Source organism: Gorilla gorilla, chromosome 1 (genome assembly GCF_029281585.2).
Source record: "Gorilla gorilla gorilla isolate KB3781 chromosome 1, NHGRI_mGorGor1-v2.1_pri, whole genome shotgun sequence".
Taxonomy (NCBI): domain Eukaryota; kingdom Metazoa; phylum Chordata; class Mammalia; order Primates; family Hominidae; genus Gorilla; species Gorilla gorilla.
Window position 1 is genome coordinate 219,561,852 of NC_073224.2, and position 21,660 is coordinate 219,583,511.

General features: G+C 49.0%; 1 protein-coding gene across 1 annotated transcript in view; it reads right to left on the reverse strand.

Moving 5' to 3' along the window:
• VWA5B1 (von Willebrand factor A domain containing 5B1) overlaps nt 1–21,660 on the reverse strand; it is a 49,049-nt gene that overhangs the window by 21,400 nt on the left and 5,989 nt on the right. Inside the window, exons 4-13 of the mRNA XM_031015566.3 lie at nt 20,549–20,694; nt 19,503–19,634; nt 18,721–18,845; nt 14,696–14,872; nt 10,146–10,256; nt 7,775–7,977; nt 7,175–7,289; nt 5,241–5,426; nt 1,712–1,895; nt 363–553 (exon numbers count right to left, since the gene is read on the reverse strand). Coding sequence (XP_030871426.3) covers nt 363–553; nt 1,712–1,895; nt 5,241–5,426; nt 7,175–7,289; nt 7,775–7,977; nt 10,146–10,256; nt 14,696–14,872; nt 18,721–18,845; nt 19,503–19,634; nt 20,549–20,694 — 1,570 coding nt within the window. The remainder of the gene's footprint in view (nt 1–362; nt 554–1,711; nt 1,896–5,240; nt 5,427–7,174; nt 7,290–7,774; nt 7,978–10,145; nt 10,257–14,695; nt 14,873–18,720; nt 18,846–19,502; nt 19,635–20,548; nt 20,695–21,660) is intronic.

Consider the following 21,660-nt stretch of genomic DNA (forward strand, 5'->3'; position numbering starts at 1 on the left):
GGATAAGTGCCCTACCTCTCTGGCTCTCAATTTCCACATCTGTACAGAGCCAAGGTGGGCCCCTAAACTCTCTCCTCCCCCAGGGCTGCTATAAAGTCAACCGAAAGAGCACATGCAAATGTTCCTTGCCAACTGGGCAGTGTGTGTGCAGGGAATGAGTGAGCTTATTGACTGGTGGGTGTCCTGATTTGGAAGGTGTCCTCGGAGGTAAGGCAGATGAAGGCCTAGGGAAGGAAAGACGGAGTGACTCACTTGGCAGTGTAAGTTGTGGATGGCCACGTCCTGTGGTTGAAGCAGGGGACACAGCTCTCCCCTGCCTGTCGCCTTCCCCAGCTCCTCCCTAATCTGTCCTGCTTGGGTACCTGCAAATCAATCTGCCACCGCTGGACATCCAGGCTGGTCTGGTTGGTGAGGTCCTGCAGCCTGGCTTTCCGCAGTGGGTATCTCTTGGCAGCTGGCATGGGGTCACTTGCCGTGGTGGCTCTTGGGAGGGGCTTGTGATTGGTGATCTGGTTGGTGCTGTATGCCCTCCGTCGCTGAGAGAGGTTCAGATCTGGACAGAGATAGTGAGGGGGAACCATCAGAGTGGGACAGCAGGGAAAGAGTGGAGCTTGCATCCCCTTTCCTGTTTGGAAGCGTCTCACGTTCTCCACCTCTTGCCTACTGAAATATATGTAGATGCCTCCCCTGGCATCCAAAGCCTCTCCGGATCTGGCCCTAGTCTAGCTTCCCAGCTACTCTCCCTGCTGCTTCTTTTCAAAGGTACAATGTGGCTGGGTGTGGTGGCTCACGTCTGTAATCCCAGCTCTGTGGGAAGTCGAGGTGGGCGGATCATTTGAGGCCAGGAGTTCCAGACCAGCCTGGGCAACATGGCGAAACCCTGTCTCTACAAAAAATACAAAAATTAGCCAGGCATGGTGGTATGCGCCTGTAGTCTCAGCTATTCAGGAGGTTGAGGCATGAGAATTGCTTGAATCCAGAAGGTGGAGGTTGCAGTGAACAGAGATCGTACCACTGTACTCCAGCCTGGGTGACAGAGTGAGACTCTGCCTCAAAAATAAAAAATAAAATAAAAGGTACAAAGTGGGTCAAACACACTAGATCAGAAGCCAATTGTGTGTGTGCTTTCTAAGTGTCACACTCTTCACATTGCTGCTCAGGCAGTTTCTGCTGCCTGGAACGTCCTTTCCCTTCCCACCTCTAAGAAGCAGTTCCCTTGTGAAGTCTTTGTGGATATCCTCTAGCAGATGTGCTCATTTCTCCTGGGATTCCCATAGTTTGTTAAATTTTCTAGGGGTCTCTGGCACCCTGTCACTCTGCTTTCTATCAGAGTTAGTGCCAGATGTATCTCTCACTATGTGGAAAGCTCCGGAAGGGCAGGGGACATGTCTGAGTCATCTTTGCTTCCCATGTTGCTCTCAGCCCCTAACTTTAGTAAGGAATCGAATTACTCCCTTTGAATGGAAACTAACACCATAACGAGGCTTTGGAGTCAGATAGATCCGGACTCTTTGTCTGTACTCTATCTATTGCTCTATGAGCTTAGTCAAGTTGCTCAAATTCTCCAAGTCTCAATTTCCTCATCTGTAAAGTGGGTATAACAGACCCACCTCTGCAGCTGCTAACTATTCAATGAGGTGGTTTTTACCAAGTGCTTAGCACATAGTAAGTGCTCAATGTAAGGCAGCAATCATTAGAGCCGCAGACCAACCGTGCTTGGTGGTGGAGTCTCCGCTGACTAGCCGGGCATTTTTGGCCTGCCCTAGGATGAAGGGTGCCCCCGAGTTCTCGGCACAGTCTCCACCTTCCGGCCCGGGTCCCTCATCCTGAGAGTGGTAGAAGACAGAGCTGCCAGACTCCTGAGAGTGCAGCATGCTGTACCGGCGCCTCTTGTCCTGGAGGGAGAAACAGAAAAGAGGGCTAGGAGTGAGGCTAGGTGACAGGAAGGACTTCCGCAGGGAGCAAGGGGTGTGAGCAGAGGTGGTGCGGTTTTCATCTCTGAAGAAACAGCTCAATAGGAAAGCTTTGTGTTTGCTTAGGGAATTGAGACAAACTTCTGTTCAAGAGATGGTGAATGGAATTATCGTTTCATAACACTTAGGTTGTTTATGTTTTTAATTATTGACTTCATTACATTTTTTTAATGTAAGTCTAAATGCCACTCCTGTCTCCAAATAGGTAACCGAAATTAACAAAATAAGCCATCTGTTCCTTCCATTCCATTCTCCCTGATATAAACATACAGTTCACCCTTGATCAACACAAGCTTTAACTGCGTGGGTCCATTTATATGCGGATTTTTTTCAATAAAAGTTACACTGAGTGTCGGCTTCTCTTGCCTCGCCTTCCACCTCCTCCACTTATTCCCTTCTATCACCTCTGAGACAGCAAGACCAGCCCCTCCACCTTCGCCACTCAATGTCAAGACAATGACGACGAAGACCTTTATGATGATCTACTTCCACTTAATGAATAGTAAATGTATTTTCTCTTCTTTATGATTTTCTCAAAAACATTTTATTTTCTCTAGCATATTTTATTGTAAGAATACAGCATATAATACATATGACCCACAAAATATGTGTTAATTGACTGTTTATATTATCAGTAAAGCCTCCAGTCAACAGTAGCCTATTAGTAGTTAAATTTTTAGAGAGTCAAATGTCATATGTGAAATTTTGACTGCATAGGGGGTCGGTATCCCTAACCTCCACATTGTTCAAGCGTCACCTCTATGTATAAATAACACATCAGCTGTTGGGGGTCATTTTTTGTTTCGTAAAAACTTTGCCATACTGCTCACACTTATCAGTATCTTGAATTTTGCACTTGAAACACTTTGGAAATTCTGCATTTCAACTATTATTTTCTGTTTGTTTGTTTAGAGATACGGTCTCCACACTGCACATAGGCTGGAGTGCAGTGGCATCATCAGTTCACTGCAGCCTCCAACTCCTGGGCTTGAGCAATCCTCCCGCCTCAGCTTCCAGAGTAGTTGGGACGACAAGCACATGCCACCACGTCCGGCTAAGTTTTTAATTTTTATATTTTGTAGAGAAGTGGTCACACTAGGTTGCCCAGGCTGGTCTTGAACTCCTGGCCTCAAGCCAGGCACCTACCTTGGCCTCCCAAAGTGCTGGGATTACAGGTGTGAGCCACCATGGCCTGGCCTCAACCATTCTTTTTAGCATTTGACTGCACAATATTTTACCACCCCTTGTTGTTAAGCATTCATTTTGTGGCCATTTATTTTTGTCACCATAAAAAATACTACAATAAATCCTTGGACATAAATCCATTACATCACTTTTATTTTTATGGGCTAGACTCCTAGGATTTCTGGGTTGAAAGGTTTATGTATCTCTAATTTTTTTTTTCTTGGAGACACAGTCTCGCCCTATCCCCCAGGCTGGAGTGCAGTGGCATGATCTTGGCTCACTGCAACCTCTGTCTTCCGGGTTCAAGTGATTCTCCTGCCTCAGCCTCCCGAGTAGCTGGGGTTGCAGGTGCCTGATGCCACGCCTGGCTAATTTTTGTATTTTCAGTAGAGATGGGGTTTCACCATGTTGGCCAGGCTGGTCTCGAACTCTTGACCTCAGGTGATCCACCTGCCTCGGCCTCCCAAAGTGCTGGGATTATAGGCATGAGGCATCGTGCCCAGCCTATCTCTAATTTTATTAGTTATTTCTAGGTTGCTTCCCAGGAGGGCTGTGGCAAGTTATATTTACACCAACAATATGTGAAGGTCCTCTTTATCCCTACCAGTAGCAGGGCAAACGTTGCCAGTATTGAGTAAGCAAAGGAGAAAGGATTTGATGACTGCGTCCAGTCCCTTCTAGTGGGAGGGTCTGTTGATGAACTGGTGCCTTCTAGACCTCCCAGGAAGGCCCGGACTGTGCAAGGACTTGGCCAGCATTTTGTTTAGCATTTTCTCCCTGCAGCTGAACACTCCATTTTCCATAACACATTAACCATTAACCTGATCACAGTTCTGAAAACATTTCATAACATTAAAAAATCTGGCGCTTTCACATAAAGTTCCAATTTCTCCTGAAAAATGAGACACACATTTAACATCAGGCTCACATTTCTGCATGATGGCACTTTGTTAGGGCTGCGTAGGGGCTGCCCAGTTTAGCCAGGGCGTGTGCCATCCAGTTTGCCATATTCCTCACCGCTCCCTATTGCCTTTCCAGCTGTGAGCTCAGTGGTAACTGCTATCCATCACAGCATTGGCCCCTTTTATTTTTACACCAAGTCCATTTCATTCATTCCACACCTGCCCAATTTCTATAGGCATTGAGTTTGTGACTTCTTTTTTGAAAAACAAAACAAGATGAGAAATCCTTTAGAGAGAGTGGAGAGACTCACGAAAGCGGAAAGATAGGTGAGGAAACAGCTTCTTTGGCAATCTCTCACATTTTAGCATGAATTTCACCTCCCTTTCAGAAGTTCTTGGCTTTCATCCCACTTCTGCCACCACAGACAAGGGAATCATCCATGTAAAGAAATAAAACACAAACTCTTCTAAGGAGTTACGCGCTTACTAGAGTGTGTGGAGAATGAAATCTGAGTGCATTTATTCTTGAACTAAAGTGTGCACCATATCACTTAGGGGAAATTATGTAAAATGCAGTTTCCTGGGCTTTATCCTTGGGGATTCTTATTCAACAGACCTGGGTGGAAGCTAGGGCTCTGCATTTTTTTTTTCTTTTGAGACGGAGTCTCGCTCTGTCGCCGAGGCTGGAGTGCAATGGCACGATCTTAGCTCACTGCAAACTCCACCTCCCGAGTTCAAGTGATTCTCGTGCCTCAGCCTCCTGAGTAGCTGGGATTATAGGTGCCTGCCACCATGTCTGGCTAATTTTGTTATATTTTTAGTAGAGAACGGGGTTTCACCCTGTTGGCCAGGCTGATCTCAAGTTCCTGATCTCAAGTGATCTTCCTGCCTCGGCCTCCCAAAGCTGTGCATTTTAAACAAGTTCTTCAAGTGGTTCTACTGCAGGGTCTCTTAATAACCACATTTTTGAGATGGTGGCATCTACCTTAGCCATGCCACTGTGATTGAATGCCTGTGGCCTGGCAACTGTAAACCCACAACTGGGAAAACTGTAAACCCACATCTGTAAACCCAATTCCAGTTAGTTTCTAGCTGTCACAAATAGTCTTTCCAGCTAAGGATGATTTGTAGGCATGGGTTCTGGGCCCCCACGGACCCCTGGAGTTTCTAGGATACTTACAGATCTGGGATTGGAGATGTGCAAAGAAGCATCACATACAATGCCATACCCCACCAGCCGTTCTCCAGGGAAGAGGGAGCTGGCGCTGATGGGTGAGACCAGGACCTCGGTGGTCTCAGGGAAGATCCACTCCACAGTCACATCGCTCAGGACTGGGGCCATGGCCTTCTTCAAGGATTTGACCATCTGTAGGGCAGGGTCAGAATGCAGTTGGGGGATGTATGAGAAGAGATCTGTACAGAAGATCATGTAAGTATCAGCTTAGTGGGGAGTAGGAGCAGGGAAGAGGGGACAGCAGGCCTTGTGGTGACTTGCCTAGCAGTGAGCACACTTCTGAGCTTCTTAGACTCACAGAATGTCAGAGTTGGGGAGCATCGTCACTTCATCTTTTCTAAGCTTAGCATTTTTATTTTATTTTATTTTATTTTATTTTATTTTGAGACAGAGTCTGGCTCTGTCACCGAGGCTGGAGTGCAGTGGCATGATCTTGGCTCAGTGCAACCTCCACCTCTTGGGTTCAGGTGATTCTGCTGCCTCAGCCTCCTGAGTAGCTGGGATTACAGGCACCCGCCATCATGCCCAGCTAATTTTTGTATTTTTAGTAGAGACGGGGTTTCACCAAATTGGCCAGGCTGGTCTCAAACTCTTGGCCTCAAGTGATCCACCTGCCTAGGCCTCCCAAAGTACTGGGATTACAGGCGTGAGCCACTGCACACCTGGCCAGTTTAGCATTTTATAAATGAGAAAATCTGAGGCTCAAAGTAGGGCTGTGACTAGCCCAAGGGCACACAGGTTTGCGCCAAACCATGGACTGAATAATGATCTTGAGCAAATTCATTTACCTCTCTGGGCCTCAGTTTTCCCTTCTGTTAAAGTAGGAGGGTGTAGTTGAAGGATTATTTGCAATACTGAATTTGACATGTGGTAGGTGTTTAGTAAATGACATGCGCTAGGTGTGGTAGGTGTTTAGTAAATGACAGCTATGGTCATCACCTAGACTGATTTCCTTGGATGTTCTGTACTGCAAACCTGGAGAAAATGACTTGGGGGTTGTGGCAAGTATAGAGGTGAGCTTTCAAATCTCTCTTCAAGAAAGACCATGCCTTCTTGCTGCAAGAAATGCCGTTAGGTGACAGCTTCCAGATGCAGCACCCCAGCTTTTGAGCCAAGACCATATCTCTCCCTGGAAGCCCCAAGTCAATGATTCAGCATGGCAGGGATACTAGAGCCTGGTCATTTCAGCAAATCGCTGACTTTGATGGGCAACCTTTGCTCCAGAGCTCCCTGCTGGATGGCTGAGACCCTGCCAGGGCATCACAGTCTGAGGCTCTCTTGGCCAATTCTGCTCCCATTTTCCTTTCACAGCTGTTGGACTGGCCTCTTGGCCTGAAGAGTTTTTCTTCCTGCTTCCTCCTCTTCCACGTTTCATAGACACTATCCCCAATAAACATCTTCACTCTTAATCCCAGCCCTGTCTTTGTTTACTGGACTGACAAGGGGATTTTCTAAGGGTTAGATTATTCATGTCAAATGTGCAGGACATGGAAAGCAGACTATAGCCTCCTTTATTTCTGGGTTCTTTAGATTCTTCTGAGCCACCATTCGTCATCATCAGGAACATGTCCAGATATGGACCTCAAACACAACTCCAATCCATATAGGTGGTAGCTTTTTCAGGAGCCTCATCTTGTCCAGCAGTGGATGGAGTGTGTGTCCAGTGGCTGGAGACCAGGGGATCTAGCGTCCTGGCATTGCTTCAAGAGTTGCCTGCTCTGTGGCTTGCAAGTCTCTGGTTCTCATTGGGATGCAGTGTGGCCTAGTGAAGAGCTCAGATTTGGGGTGTCATCCCAGCTCCACCACTGAGCTGCCATGTGACTGGTCTGGGCCTCTGAGGTTCCAGCACCAGAAGGGACTGCGTGGGTTCTGCTGCCTACCTTGGGTTGCAGCCGTTCCCCCTCCATCAGGAACTCAGCACTGCCCTCGGACACAGATGCCAGTCCTTTCACCAGTCTGTGGCAGACGTTGGGTCCAATTCCAAAGCTATAGCACCTGGGGGAAGGGAAGAAGAGAGGCTGCTATGTCCTATCCTCTCTGCATCTTTGCCTCCTGATGCAGAAAGGGACAGAGCATGGTCTGGCAGGATCTTGGAGCTGGCCCTATCTTCAGGTAGAGGGAGAGGGAGAAGGAAGAGGGGCCATCGGGGGTACCCACATACACACCCATCAATTCACCCACAGACAGTCCATTAATTCCCACCCAGCACAGAGCGGGAGCAGCCTGTCCCTTGGCTGTGGGACCTCTCCCTGGGCTTCTCTTGTGAGTCGTGTGCAGAGGCATGGTAGCTCACCCATTCAGAACTTGAGAGGGAAAAAGATGAACTTTGAAATCAGCCCACACTATCTTGGAAGCAAAGCCCTTTGGGAATTGTGGGTCCTATCCTCTCCCTCTGGCATTTTCCACATTGCCCTTGGGCTCTGGCGCCCCAGCCCCGGCAGCCTGGAGTCACCGAGCCTAGACCCTCAGCCAAGGCCAACCTGGTGGAGAAGGCGTGATTTCGCACCAGCTCCAGCACCTTCCCCGTGTTGTTGACAGTGCCATCTGTGATCAGGAAGAGGAGCCGCGGGTGGCCTCGGTGCACTGGCTGCCTGATGACCCACTTGAGAGGGGAAAGGATGTTGGTCCCACCCATGTCGGCCTTCATTCTCTGGATGTCATCACAAGCCATGGCCAAGCTGTCCTGCAGAGAAGCAGACAGTCCCCAGTGTCACCTTATGGTACAGAGACTCTAGACCACCTAAGGAAGAGGACTTTGTTTCCCTAGATCTTCTTTTAGCCTCACCAAAGTTGACCCATGCTCCCAATTTCATCCCTGCCCACACTCACAGGAAGAATGGGTGGCCACTCATTTGGTGTCATCCTGCTCAACAGCACCCCCTACCAATGCCTGAAACACCAACTAGTTGTCCTTTCTGGGTTCTCCTTTAAAAATAGAAGCACTCCTGGAACACATTAAACCCCTGATTCCTTAGCACACATGAGGTTTCTTTTTCTAATGAGGGAGGTGGGTGGTGTGATGGAAAGAGCACTGGACTAGAAATCTTAAGATCTGAGTCCAGAGACTGACTCTGGCACCAGCCCCCTATGACATTTTGAGAAAATCATTTCTCTAATCCAGGCTTCAGATTTCCTTGCTCTGGACCAACTGTGTGGGTCCCAACTGGCCAAGGATGGATGTCATTTGCAGCAAGAGTAAATTCCCACTGGATACAGTGACCTCCTCCTCCTGGCTCAGGGGGATGCTATTTCAACATCCACTCTTGGACGGGACTTAGAAGTAACAGCATGTTTGGGAAGTCAAGGCAGGTGGATCACTTGAGGTCAGGAATTCGAGACTAGCCTGGCCAAAATGGTGAAGCCCTGTCTTTATTAAAAATACAAAAATTAGCTAGGTGTGGTGGTACATGCCTGTAATCCTAGCTACTTGGGAGGCTGAGGCAGGAGAATCGCTTGAACCTGAGAGGCAGAGGTTGCAATGAGCCAAGATCAAGATCGCACCACTGCACTCCAGCCTGGGTGACAGAGAAAGAGAGACTCCATCCCAAAAAAAAAAAAAAAAAAAAGGGAAAAGAAAAAAGAAAAAAAAAAAGCAGTAATGGCATGTATCAAAAGTCTTAAGATGTATGTGTAGCTTTTGAGCCAGCAAGGCTAGGAATTAATCCTAAGGGAATAATTAAAGATGCATGCAAAATCTGTGATACAAAGATGACTAAATAAAATGGAAAGAACTTTAATGCTTGACTGCAGGGGTTTTGTTAAATAAGTCCCAATCTATCTGTGTAGCAAAATACTAGGAAGCCATTACAGTTACATTACAGATTAATACTTACTGGCATGGAAATACATTCATGATAGACTGCTGCGTTAGAAAAGTAGGTTACAGAACAGTATGGAAGGCCTAATCTTATCTTTATTGAAAATGTGTGTAAATGCATAGAACAAGGGCTGGAAGGATTTATACTAAGCTCTTAGCAGTGTCTTTTCTTCCTTTTATCCTGACTGACATAATCACAGGAGATTTTTTAAAAAAATTTTGTTTTTGATATGTACATTTAAAAACTGTGGAATGATCAATACATATTATTCTTTTGTTGTTGTCATTGTTTGTAGAAATGAGGTCTCACTGTCCTGCCCAGGCTGGAGTCAAAGCTCCTAGGCTCAAGCGACCCTCCCATCTCAACCTCCCAAGTAGCTGAGATTACAAGCGCATGCAACATATATTATTCTTGCATTTTTAAAACTCATAACATTATTTTTACTTGAAAAGTGTCCCATTTGCTTGTCCTTCCTCCCTCCTTTCCTTCCTTCCTCCCTCCCTCTCTTCCTCTTCTTAGATCTGGGTAGGATGCTCCAATTTTGAACACGCTGCTGGGGCCACAGCCTTCTTGTTTCACACAGTATCTTGAGCCTTGTGAGTTCCATTCTTAGCCCACTGCCACGCCCACTCATCCACCTATTCACTCCCCTACTCCTTATCATCCGCTTCCTTAGCTCAACCTTGCATGCGTCCATCATCCTTGTGAAACGGAGGCTTCAGTGAGTGGCAGGCCTGGGCTATGTCCTCTCTCTACCCACTTTCTGTACCTCATTTCTGTACACACACACACTTTGCCCAAAATATTGTTTGATTCTAAAGAGGGGATGTCAGAATGCTGAGATGTCAGAAAAATGTCCAAACAGAGATAGTTTCTCTTCAGTTCTCTGCCCCCGGGTGTGATCTGGGTTCTCTGTGGGTAGGCAGCTTCTGAGGCCAGCACTAGGATTTTAACTATTTTTTCCCCTTTCCCTCCTTTCCTCTGCTCCCCACCATGCACCACCCTCCTGGTCCCAGCCTTGCCCCCTCATTACCTCACTGTAGGTCTGGCTGGAAGGAAAAAGGCTCTTAAATGTGGATCCAAACCCAATGATATTGAAGAGGCAGGCTGGCATGAGGCTCTTAAGGGCCACCAACATGGCATCCTGGCAGAAGAGAAAGGGGTTTTCAGGATTCAGGAAGGAGTTCTTGTCACTCGGCCACTGCACTCCAATATTCCCTTTCCCAGCACAGGAGCAGCCTCCAAACAGGCCTTTACCCTCCTCTGTCTGCACCCAGCAACTCCTTTTCCCTCACATCAAGAAATTTGCTGACACTGACCAGAGGCTGGACCAAAGCCACCACCACCACCACCACCACCATCATCGTCATCGTCGTCATCATCATCATCATTATCATCATCATCATCATCACTATCATCATCATCATCATCACTATCATCATCATCATCATCATCATCATTATCATCATCATCATCAGACTTATCCATGTAGCAGGTCTGATTTCTTAAAGCCTTTCTATTATGACTTTCCAGTTCCATTTAACCTCTTCCTGATCCTGAGAGGTGGGGAGAGCAGGGAGCACCCTCTCCCTGCTGCCAAAGCAGAATTGATGTCCAAAGGAGGAAAGTGGCCTGGTCCAGGTCACACTGTGGATGGAATGGCTTCTGGCCCTCCTGTGGGACCTTCTGCATCAGACTCAACCTAACCACCACTAAGACACATCCTCAGGGGCAGTCTCTTCAGCTCATATTTGTCAGGTACACAGGATGTACTTTACATGCATCACTTCACTGATCTTCACCATAACCCTTCGGGGCAGGTACGCTTTTATCCCCATTTTATAGAAGAGAAGATTGAGGCATAGAGAGGGGAAGTAACATGTTGGTGAGCATCCAGAGGGTAAATAATGGAGTCAGGACTCAAAGCCATGTCACTTTGCCTCCAAAGTCTATGGACACTAAACATAACCCATGTAACTATGCCCCAGCAGGAGACCTTGATAAAGGTAGACTGAAAAAAAATAGTGACAATGAGGGAGGTGGAGGTGATGGTAGAAGCAAAATTGATGATGATGATGATCATGATGATCATGATGGTGATGATGGTTATGATACAATGCGATGATAAATATCAAGCAATTACTATGTGCTAAATGTTCTAAGTTATGTCACCCCTCTGAGCCTCAGCTAGGTGCATAGTAAACATTCAGTAAATGGTTATCATTATCAACTCAATGAGATCTATATTAATATTAATAACCCTGCTTTACAGATAAGAAAACTGAGGCTCAGGAGAGTTAAGGAATTGCACTGGATGGCAAAACCTAAGACTAATGACAGAGGCTTTAAAAACACAGCTTTTGCTGGGCACGGTAACTCACGCTTGTAATCCGAGCACTTTGGGAGGTGGAGGCAGGCAGATCATGAGGTCAGGAGTTCGAGACCAGCCTGACCTGTCTCTACTAAAAACACAAATATTAGCCAGGCATGGTGGTACACGCCTGTAATCCCAGCTACTCAGGAGGCTAAATCAGGAGAATTGCTTGAACCCGGGAGGCGGAGGCTGCAGTGAGCCGAGATCACGTCACTGCACTCCAGCCTGGGCAACAGAGTGAGACTCATCTCAAAAAAAAAAAAAAAAAAACAAAAAACAACGAAACAACCTACAGCTCTGAGATTTTTATTCATGTTGGCTCTGCCTTGGCAGAGGAATGAAGGTCTGTCTCCCCCTCACCCCCATGTCCCCCATCTTGTTTATTGACAGTACCCCAGGGATCTCAGCATGGCTTCAGGGAAGCCGTCATCCTTCATGATCTAGAAGAAAACAGCTGCAAGAGGATTCCGGCACCTTTTACACCACACAGATTTCCAGGCTCCACATACTCACACCCCAATCCCATCCCCCACCCTGCAAACATTAACATTAACATTCTCTCAATCTCTCTTCATTGCTTGCGTCAATACATTTGGTTTCTCTACAAAAGAAGTCAATGTCTGCTTATTTTTTCATTAGTCACTAATGCATATTCCTGCTAGGAGGAGATTCTGCTGATCCATACAGATTGTCTCTGCTCACACCTATTAGAATTTTTAAAGCCATGTTTTTGGCAGCAAGTGGCAGCTGAAGAATGAGACCAGCTGCAGGAAATTAAATTGGCTGGACTTTCCCCTTTGGCATAAGCTCTTTGGATTTCTATTTTCTCCCTCCTCCCTGGGCCTAGATTTTCCTAAAACTTCAACCCAGTGGGTCACAATTAAGGACCCAAACAACCTTCCAGTGGCCTCGTTGTCAGTGGGGAAAGGGGTGTGTAGCCTGAGTAATTTCCGTGCCTTTCTCTAAAAGGGTCATGTTTAGCAGAATGGATGGCACCAATGCAAAGCCATTTGTGAAGGCATGACCTTGAGCTCAGTGAGCTGAACTGGAGAAGGGCAGGAGAGATTCCAAGGAGAAAGAGGACTGAAAGGAGAGCCAGAGAAAGTTATTGTCCGAGAATTCCGGAATGCAAAGATTGGACAGGCTTTCAGTCCAGGAAGTGGATTTCCATTTATGAACTAATTACATTTGACTGGTAGTAACTGCCTGGAACACTGGATGAGAAGGATATAGACTGAGTCCAGGCTCAGCAGGAAAAAAAATGTCATGACCAGTTATTGAATTGAGGTCTACCTGGGCTTGGGAGAGGGGAGCGGAGGGATATATGACATACGTTCACTCTGCCTGAATTGATCCTTCTGTCTCTACAGAAAGTATGAATGAATCCCAGAGTTGAGAATCAGCTTGTCCACAGTCACAGAGCAAATCGGTGGCAGAATTGACCCTGGAATCCAGGTGTTGCTTTTGGCATGATGCCATGCAGCAGAGATGACATCATCAGAGAAGAGAATTTTTTAGTGGAACAGTATGCATAATTCTCCATAAGCAATGTAAGGAAAATGAGCTCTGAAGCAAGATATAGAAGGCCCAGTCTTTCTCACTAGCCCTGTGATGCTGGGAAAAGCACTTAGCCTCTTGGTGACTCAGTTTCTTTACCTGGAAAGTGGAGGGAAAATGGATTAAATGCTCCCTAAGGCATGTTTTAGGTTTATGCTTCTGTGATGCTCTAGGGTAACTGAGACATCTTACGAACTGATAAAGATGCGGAACGGGATACAGATGGCCACAGAGGCCTTGAGCGTGCTTCAGCACTCCAGCACCGAGGACAGCTTCTCATTCCAATGTTTGCCTTTGATGGTGGGCAGGTTGGGGAAGAAGGTGCCAATCAGCCCTACTACACCCCTGTGTCATGAGACTTCAAACAGGAACTTGGGTCCTGTGTATGATTCCTTTGTCATACTTCAAGACAACTGTAGCAAACCCATGGAGATACCTGGCATCCCAGATCCCACCCAACTCTCCTCTCCTTGCTGAGCTTGCTGCCCTGGAAACAAGAGCTTGCTCTGGGAACAAACTAGGGGGAAAGATGAAATTTCAGGTGATGGCAGAGCCCCACTCTGTTCTTGCCCCCTCCTTCCTTGTTCTCCTGAACTCAGTTATCCTTTACCCGGATCAATAAAGAGATAGAAGGCTTTTTATGCATAAACACAGAGCTAGGCCCCATGGAAAAAGAGAGGTGAGAGGATAGACGACCCTTTTCCTAAATGAGTTCATAACTCCAGAGAGACAGACATCTGCACAATCAAAAATGCAAGGGAGTGTTGGATAATGCCACAATGGAGACCAGTAATCTCCTGGGGGTGGGGCAGGGGGCAGGTGAAATGCATCTGGATTGTGAGGGGGGAGGATTCTATCACCATTGCTTCCACCCTCCTGAGGAGCTCTCCTTAGCAGGGAGACCAAGCTCCCAGGTATTCTGATTGGCTAGCAGGCCTGTGCCTCTCTCTTGACTGTCAGCTCCTTGAGGACAGCAAATGTGTTTGCATTCTGCTGTTTTTCCAGAAGGCCAAGGGCAAGGCTTGGCACCTATTAGGCATTTGAAAAAAAGAGAAACCAAGTCTTTTCTACCAAATTCTACACATTCCTTGATGGCAGGGACCATGTCCACTGAAGCTCTGATGTCAGGTGGTGGGGACAGTCAGGGAGACATGGATTTAATTTTAGACCACAGTGGCTATGTGACCTTGGACAGGTGACTGAAACTCTCAAGATCAGCTTTTCTGTATGGAAAATGGCAAAAATAGGATCAAACGCATAAGATTATTGTCTGGATTAGATATCAAGCTTCATGTTAAGTGGCTAGCACCATATCCAACACATAGCAGACCCTCAGCAAATGTTACTTCCCTTCCCCTCTTCCCTGTGCCCTGCTCCACTCAGTACCTACTGGAGTGTTTTAGCTAAAGTTTGTAGAATGCAAAGGACAGCTACGGATGACTTCATCCCTTATAAATGGATGCCAGCTCAGCCTCTGCTCACACCACTTCATGTTTTTATGGGGATGCAAATGGAGTTTGGGTATCTCTGTTTAAACTGATTTTTAAAAGTTGTTTCTTGGAACAGAAAGTGCTGAGGAAGCTGGATTGGGGGCACACAGCTGATTTCCCCTGGAGCCCTGGGCCCTCCGGAGGGGTTCTCTCAGCAGGTACCTTGACTCGGTGCATGCTGATCCCGCTCATGCTGCTGCTCCTGTCAATGAGGAAGATGAACTCCCCGTGGGCCTTTCTCAGGCACGGCTGGACTGACTGGAGGTCGGGACAGAAGTTGAGCATGATGACGGAGTGGTGGGGAATGTCTTTGTGGAGGCGTTTTCGAATGATTTCTGTCTGGAAGAGAAAAGAACACTCTGATTGGGCAATCGGAGTCAAGAGGTACTTCTGGGGACTCGTGCTGGTCCCCGTCACTCACTGTGCACCCACATCCTGCTCAGGCTCTGCATGGAAGACTTCCGGGCTGACTGTGCTCAGCTCCTCTGTTTGCTAGACCTTCACGGGTTGCAACAGCAAGCATGGACTTTGCAGACAGAAAGACTTGGGTTTGAATCCCAGCTCTGTCACCATCCGACTGTGTGATATGGGGGTGAGTCCCTCCTCTGGGTCTATTTGCCCATTTGTAAAATGGGGCGAATAATGTCCGCTTCTCAGGGTGGTTGTGAGGATGAACTGAGTCAGCACAGACGCGAGAAGCCCGTTGGTTGAGTAATGGTCTCTCGCTTTTACACTCAGTGTGTATACTGCTCTCTGGCTCATCTTGGCTGTGAACTGGGTTTCCTTGGTTTACCGATTCTCTCCCATTGTTAAATTCCTACTCACTCTTCAAATTCTACCTGTTTGGAAAGGCTTCCCCAATTTCCAGGTGGACTTAATTACTTAGTTTCCTCATCCATTAAATGAGGACAAGAAGACATACCTCACTGAGTTGTTGCGTGGGTTCAGTGCACCTGTGAAGCTGGCTGCCTGGCAGAAAGCAATGGCCTCTAAACAGCAGCCATCATTGCCATTGCTGGTGCTGCTGTTGTTGGTCCTGGAGGCCCAGGCACTTCTCACACCGAATAGTTTTTTGCTCCGATCTCTGCCTCCCATCAACTTGTTTGCTATTATACTTGAAGGCAGGTCATCTCTTAGCTTCTTTTACCTCTCCAGAATTTAACATAGGGCCTAGTCCAGAGATGGATCAGTAAAGATTAAGGGAAGGACAGCGCCTTGGTGTTTATCCTTTTATGTGGCCTCCTAGCTGGCCCTGAGGCCAGGACCCTTCCCCTTGCTTCTCCCCCTCCCCTTCACACAGAATCTCATTTGCTTTGTTCTCACGCTGCTTTCACTTTCCACCCCGACTTTCTCTCTCTGTCTCCTTATCTGGCTGTCTCTGTGTGTACACGTTCTCTGTGTCTGTTTCTCAGTTTCTGTCTATTTGGGTTCCTTCCCCATCTCAATAGATGACATCACCACCCACCCAGTTGTTCAAACCAAACGCCTAACAGTTGTCCTCAGTTCCCCTCTTTTCCTCACTCCACACATTCCGTCCTGCAGCAAAGCATTGCCAGTCCTGCTGCTAACATGCAGCCAGAACGCGTCCACGTCTCTCTGACTCCACTGCTACTGCGCGTGTTCAGGGGAGGACTGTCTCTCTCTCCAGACCTTTGCAATAGTCTCATCCTGCTCTCTTTCTCCAACTGTTATCTCCCTGTGGTCCATTCTGCAGAGAGCAGCCAGAGCGACTGTTCTTATCATTCTCTTGCTCAAGCAGTGCCCTCACTGGATACTCTGAACCATGGTTTAGGAAGCCGCCTGTGGCCTGACCCCTGCCTGCCTGTCCACCTCCTCTCTACCCACTCTGCTCCCTACATTTCAGCCGCACTGACCTTCTTCCTGTTTTCCAAAAAGGTCACCATTGTTCTGCTTCCTGCTCTTTCATCCCTTGTGCCCTCTCCATCCATTCCTCCCACGTTGGGCTCTTGGTCTTCTGCCAGGTCTCATCCTCAGACAGGCTTTTGCTGACGCCCGGCTAAAGAACACCCAGCACCTACTACTCATGATCATATCAGCCCTCTCCAAACAGATCTGGCTCATTGATTTGCTTTTTTATTTTTATTTTTTGAGACAGAGTCTCGCTCTGCCACCAGGCTGGAGTGCAGTGGCTCAATCTCGGCTCACTGCAACCTCCAACTCCCTGGTTCAAGCAATTCTCCTGCCTCAGCCTCCCGAGTAGCTGGGATGACAGGCATGCGCCACCACGCCCAGCTAATTTTTGTATTTTTAGTAGAGACGGGGTTTCGCCATGTTGGCCAGGATGGTCTTGATCTCCTGACCTTGTGGTCCGCCTGTCTCGGCCTCCCAGAGTGCTGCGATTGTGGGGGTAAGCCACCGCGCCCGGCCTGATTTGCTTTTTTTCCTCTGTCTTTCCATCCCAGAATATAAGCTCCATGAAGATAAAGACTGTGTCATTCTCAGTATTGCCCCCCTAAGATTTATTTGTTGAATAAATAAGTGAGGGAATTAATCTGTTTGGGCCTTTTTGTCTGCCACTGACCTGTGTGTGCATCTTTTCGTGGTTTTTTTTTTTTTTTGCCTCTGTTACTCTTGGCATCTCTGTGTCTCACGCGTGGTGTGCCCTTCTATGTGATCTACCCTCTCCTTGCTAAACCAGGGTTTCTGACAGCTTGTCCCACCCACTCTTCCTGATTGATGTTCACCCTGTGGATACCCACAACCCACTCTTCTCCCTGCCAAGGGATCTCGCTGTCTCTCTCCCACATGAAGCCGCTCCACCAGAGGCCACAGCCCAGACCCGCTCTTTTGATGACAGAGCCCTAGGCAGAAGCAGCCACATCTGCCAGTGAGAGAAGCCACCTCCAGAAACCTTATCTGCCTCTCAGAGGGACTGGGTTGGTGCCCTGGCTCAGGATTCTCTAATGTCTCCTCAAGCTGCCATTATCCAATTACAATAAACTCATCATTTCTTAGCAGCTGTGGGTTGATTGCTGTCATCCCTGGAGTTTGTGAGAATACAGGCTATTTGCATAACCACCCCAAGGTGGCAAGTTAATTCTCATTTGCTTCCGCCATCCCCGAGCCAATTATTTAAGGCTTGGCAGGCAGGGCAGCCAGCCCCAGGCCTGGGAGGCCCACTGGGCCCCACTGGCCCATAGGCAGCAGTTCTCAGAGCTCAATGGGACCTCTGGCACTGCCACCCCCTACTCTGAGAACCCCGGGCTCCAGCTTCTTATCCCAACTGACTCATCTGGCTGAGGGGCACCTCTGGGAGAGCATGTGCTTCTAGGGGGGGTCTCTGTCCACTTCCCCACCTTGCCACTGCCCTGTGCCAGCTAGGCAGGCAGAGCATGGGTGGTGGTGTGAAATCCAGCTCAACTGCCCCACAGAATCCATTCTCATCCCTTAGCCTCCTGGTCACCAAATCTAACTTCTGAGATCACAGTCTTTCCCTTCCTCCAGCTTACTGGTGATCTTTGGGTGCCAGATCTCAGTTTTCTCATCTAAAAAGGGGGCTAATGGAAAGAGATGAGCCATCATTCTGAAACCTATCTTGGCATTCAGGACCTGGCTCAGTGTGCAGGACCATGAGCGGGAGGCAGAGCATGGGGTGTGACTTGTGGCTGACGCTCAGCCGCCAACATTCCCTTTCCCATTCCTGCCCCCTGGCCAGGCCTCCTTGTCCTGCAGCTTCATGGGGTGGGGGACAGCAGAAGGAGAGGATCTTTCTCAGGCTTTCCCCACTCTGCCTTTGTCCTTTATGTCATAGCAAGCAAGGGCCCCACAGGGAGGAAGAGCAAGAGGCTACTCAGCTGGTGGGTAAGGGAGGTCCAGCAGGTAAGGAGCTGAAGGGTCCTGGGCACCCCTGGGGATGCAGAGGCCTGGAGGAGGCCAAGGCCATTTCTGCCACCATATATAAATTTTCCTGGCTTAGACACCTGCTAGGTCCCGGAGAAAGGTGATCTGGCAGGAGGCGGGAATAGAGCCAGGATGACGGGGCATTTGAAAGTGCCCTGCAGTGCCCGGGGGCCCACAGAAGGAAACACTTCTTGCCTGGTGTCTGCCTCCAGCTTGCTGGATGACCTCGGGCAGGTTACCTCTCCGCCTCACTGGTTCAGTGGAGACCAGGCCTCAGCGCCACCCCAACTCTGCCACCGTCCGCTCCCCACCTCAGTTGCCCTCACCTTCCGCTCTGCTCTGCTGTTCTTCTTCATCCCTTTAATGAAATCTGTTCTTCCCTTCAAGTGCTGGTCAAACTCTCCCAAGGTCATGTCCCCTTTCTCTATCAGGACATGGGGCATATGGGGCTCTGCAGAGATGAGATCGACTTTCAGCACTTGGCCAGGTATCGTAGGAGAAGGATGCTGGGGACTTTGGTTTAGGTGCAAGATTCTCACAGGGGTGGGACTCCCATTTGGAAGCAGGGTGGAAGCCCTGGCTGCCTGAAGCAGTGTAGGGCTAGGGAAGACTCCTTAGCTGGGAGGCAGGGGAGCCTAGTGGCCATGGGTGACTCACTGCCCCTCTCTGGGCCTCAGTTGAGCCATCTGTAAAACGGTAGTAGGATGGGGTTAAATGACTCTCTGATGTGTTTAGGTCCTGACATTCTGTGAATTCTTGAACAGACAAGAATTTCTCCTTGAGGCTACAGAATTTCCAGGGTCTCACTGAGCTTTGGGTTTCAAAGATCCTGTCTCTGTTCAGCTGGCCTGGGGGTGAAGTGCCCCGATGGGTGGATGAGACCCTAGGCCTCTGGAGCTTGAATCAGGGCAGGAGACACTCGATTCCACCAGCTAGAGCCAACTTTCCCAGAAGGCAAGTAGTGGGTCTCCTCTCCTTGGCCACACACCCCCCGACCCTTTCCCTGGCTAGCTAGCTGCTGGGCAGGGGGCCACATGTTCTGTCCCCACAGGATCAGCACCTCCTCCCTCCCACAGGCAGCCCAGGGGCCCGTTGTGGGGCACCGTACCGCTGGGGTGGATGAGGATCTCCACAGGCCGGTCAAAGGTGTGCTTGTTGGCCAAGGTGATGATGACGCTCTTGGCAGAGCGGGCAGATGGGGCGGCGTCGGCACGAATCTCATGCGTGGGACTCTCCACCCCTGAGTGGCATAGAAAGGCAAGGGGGATATAGGCTCATGAGGTCAGGAGAGAGAGGAGTTTGCTGGGGCACACCAAGATCCAGGCCAGAGATGAGTGACATGCCAGCCCCATTAGGGGCTCCTGACCTGCAGTGTGACCATGGCCAGGCTGCCTCAATTTTCCCACCTGTAAAATGAAAGCTTAGATAGATGGTGTCTGATGACTCTTCCTGCTCTGAACTCAGGATCTAGTGGGGGTTGGAGGAGTTGCATTCTTATAGGGCACGCACAGACCCCAGCATGCTGCCAAGCAGATGGCTCTCAGCGCTCCGTCGGAGGGCGCTTTTTTGATGGGTGCTCCATAAACACACCTCACACTGGAATGCAATGTTGCTCTAGGAGAGGACGCACTGACAAGAAACCATATCCTAATGTCCTTTTAAGGCTCTGAGTGGTTGTGGGGAGAAGCTTCAGAGCAATGGTTCTTAATCCTGGTTACATGTTAGAATCTCCTGGGAAGCTTTTAAATGTTTCCATGCCTGGAACTCACCCCAGAATCTCTGGGGGGTGGGATCTAGGATGCAGGATGTTTGGGTGTCTCTGGGTGCTTCTGATATGCAGACAAGGTGAGAACCAGGAAGCAGCTTTACAGCTGTGGCCTCTAGGAGAGGACCAAGGGCCACCATTCCCCATGGACATTCTTCCGAGGAAGCCACTGGGGTGAAAGTCGGTTGCCTTGAAATCCATCCCGGGAAGGGACTTATCTTTGGGCTGCTTGTTGGGGCCATGGGAAATGGGGGTCCACAGGCTTTGTGTACTTTAGTTGGTCTGCCATCTAGGCCAGTTGGCTTTCCTTCCCACCCCCGTCCCATCCCTGACAGCCTTTGGCTTTTGGCCTGAAGCCCACCCATCCCGTCTGGATGTCTCCCTCTCACCTGCGAGCAGACATGGCCCACGGATCTCCAGCTGGAAGTTGAACTCATACTCCATGGGGTTGGACACATCGGTGTTCAGGAGAGTCGCCAGGCACAACTTATTCCAGGAGCCCGGGGCCCAGGCACCGAAGCAGTGCCTGTCTTTGCTGGAAAAGGGCCGGGGGAAGGAAAGGAGACCAGCCAGAGTGGAAGAAGGGGCCCAGCGCGAGAAGACAAGGAGAGGACGATGAGTTCCAGGCAGCCCAGCCCACCAAGGGGGCCCCCAGACCCGTACTGTCCCACTCAACCTGACCCCAGGGAGAGCCTGGATTCTGATGTAAGGCACAGCCACCTCCAAGGAGCACCCACACTGGGCCAGGCACCAGGCACGGTGCTCCCTAGGGGTAGCTCACATCGTTCTCACTGCAGCTCCGGGAGGAAGATGTCAGGGTCTCCACTTTCCATGTGGGGACACTGAAGCTCAGTGTGGTGAGGTAACTGGCACAAGTTCCCACTTTTTTTTTTTTTTTTTTTTTTTTTTTGAGACGCAGTCTTGCTCAGTCACCTAGGCTGGAGTGCAGTGGTGCTGTCTTGGCTCACTGCAAGCTCCGCCTCCCGGGTTCACGCCATTCTCCTGCCTCAGCCTCCCGAGTAGCTGGGACTACAGGTGCCTGCCACTACGCACGGCTCATTTTTTTGTTTTTAGTAGAAATGGAGTTTCACTGTGCTAGCCAGGATGGTCTCAATCTCCTGACCTCATGATCCGCCCGTCTCGGCCTCCATTCCCACTATTAAGATTTGGCAGAGTCCTGGCCCAGATCTCCTAGCCTAGGTCTGTCTGGCTCCATGGTGAAAGAGTTTGTACTGCGTCACACCACGTCCTGAATCTCTGATCTGTCTCTGTGAGCTGCAAGCCCTGCGAGTCATTTCTCCTCTAAGTGTTTGTTTTCCCATCCTTTAAATGGGGACAATACTTTGCAGTTGCTTTGAGGACTGCAGGAGCAACGGCTTAGCCAAGTGTCTGTCACCTGCTGAGTGCTCATGTTTCGGGACCCTCTTTCTTTGCAATCTCCACCCCATCTCCCACCCTGTTCTATCTCCACAGGCACACCCCCTAAGGTCTTTAATCTATG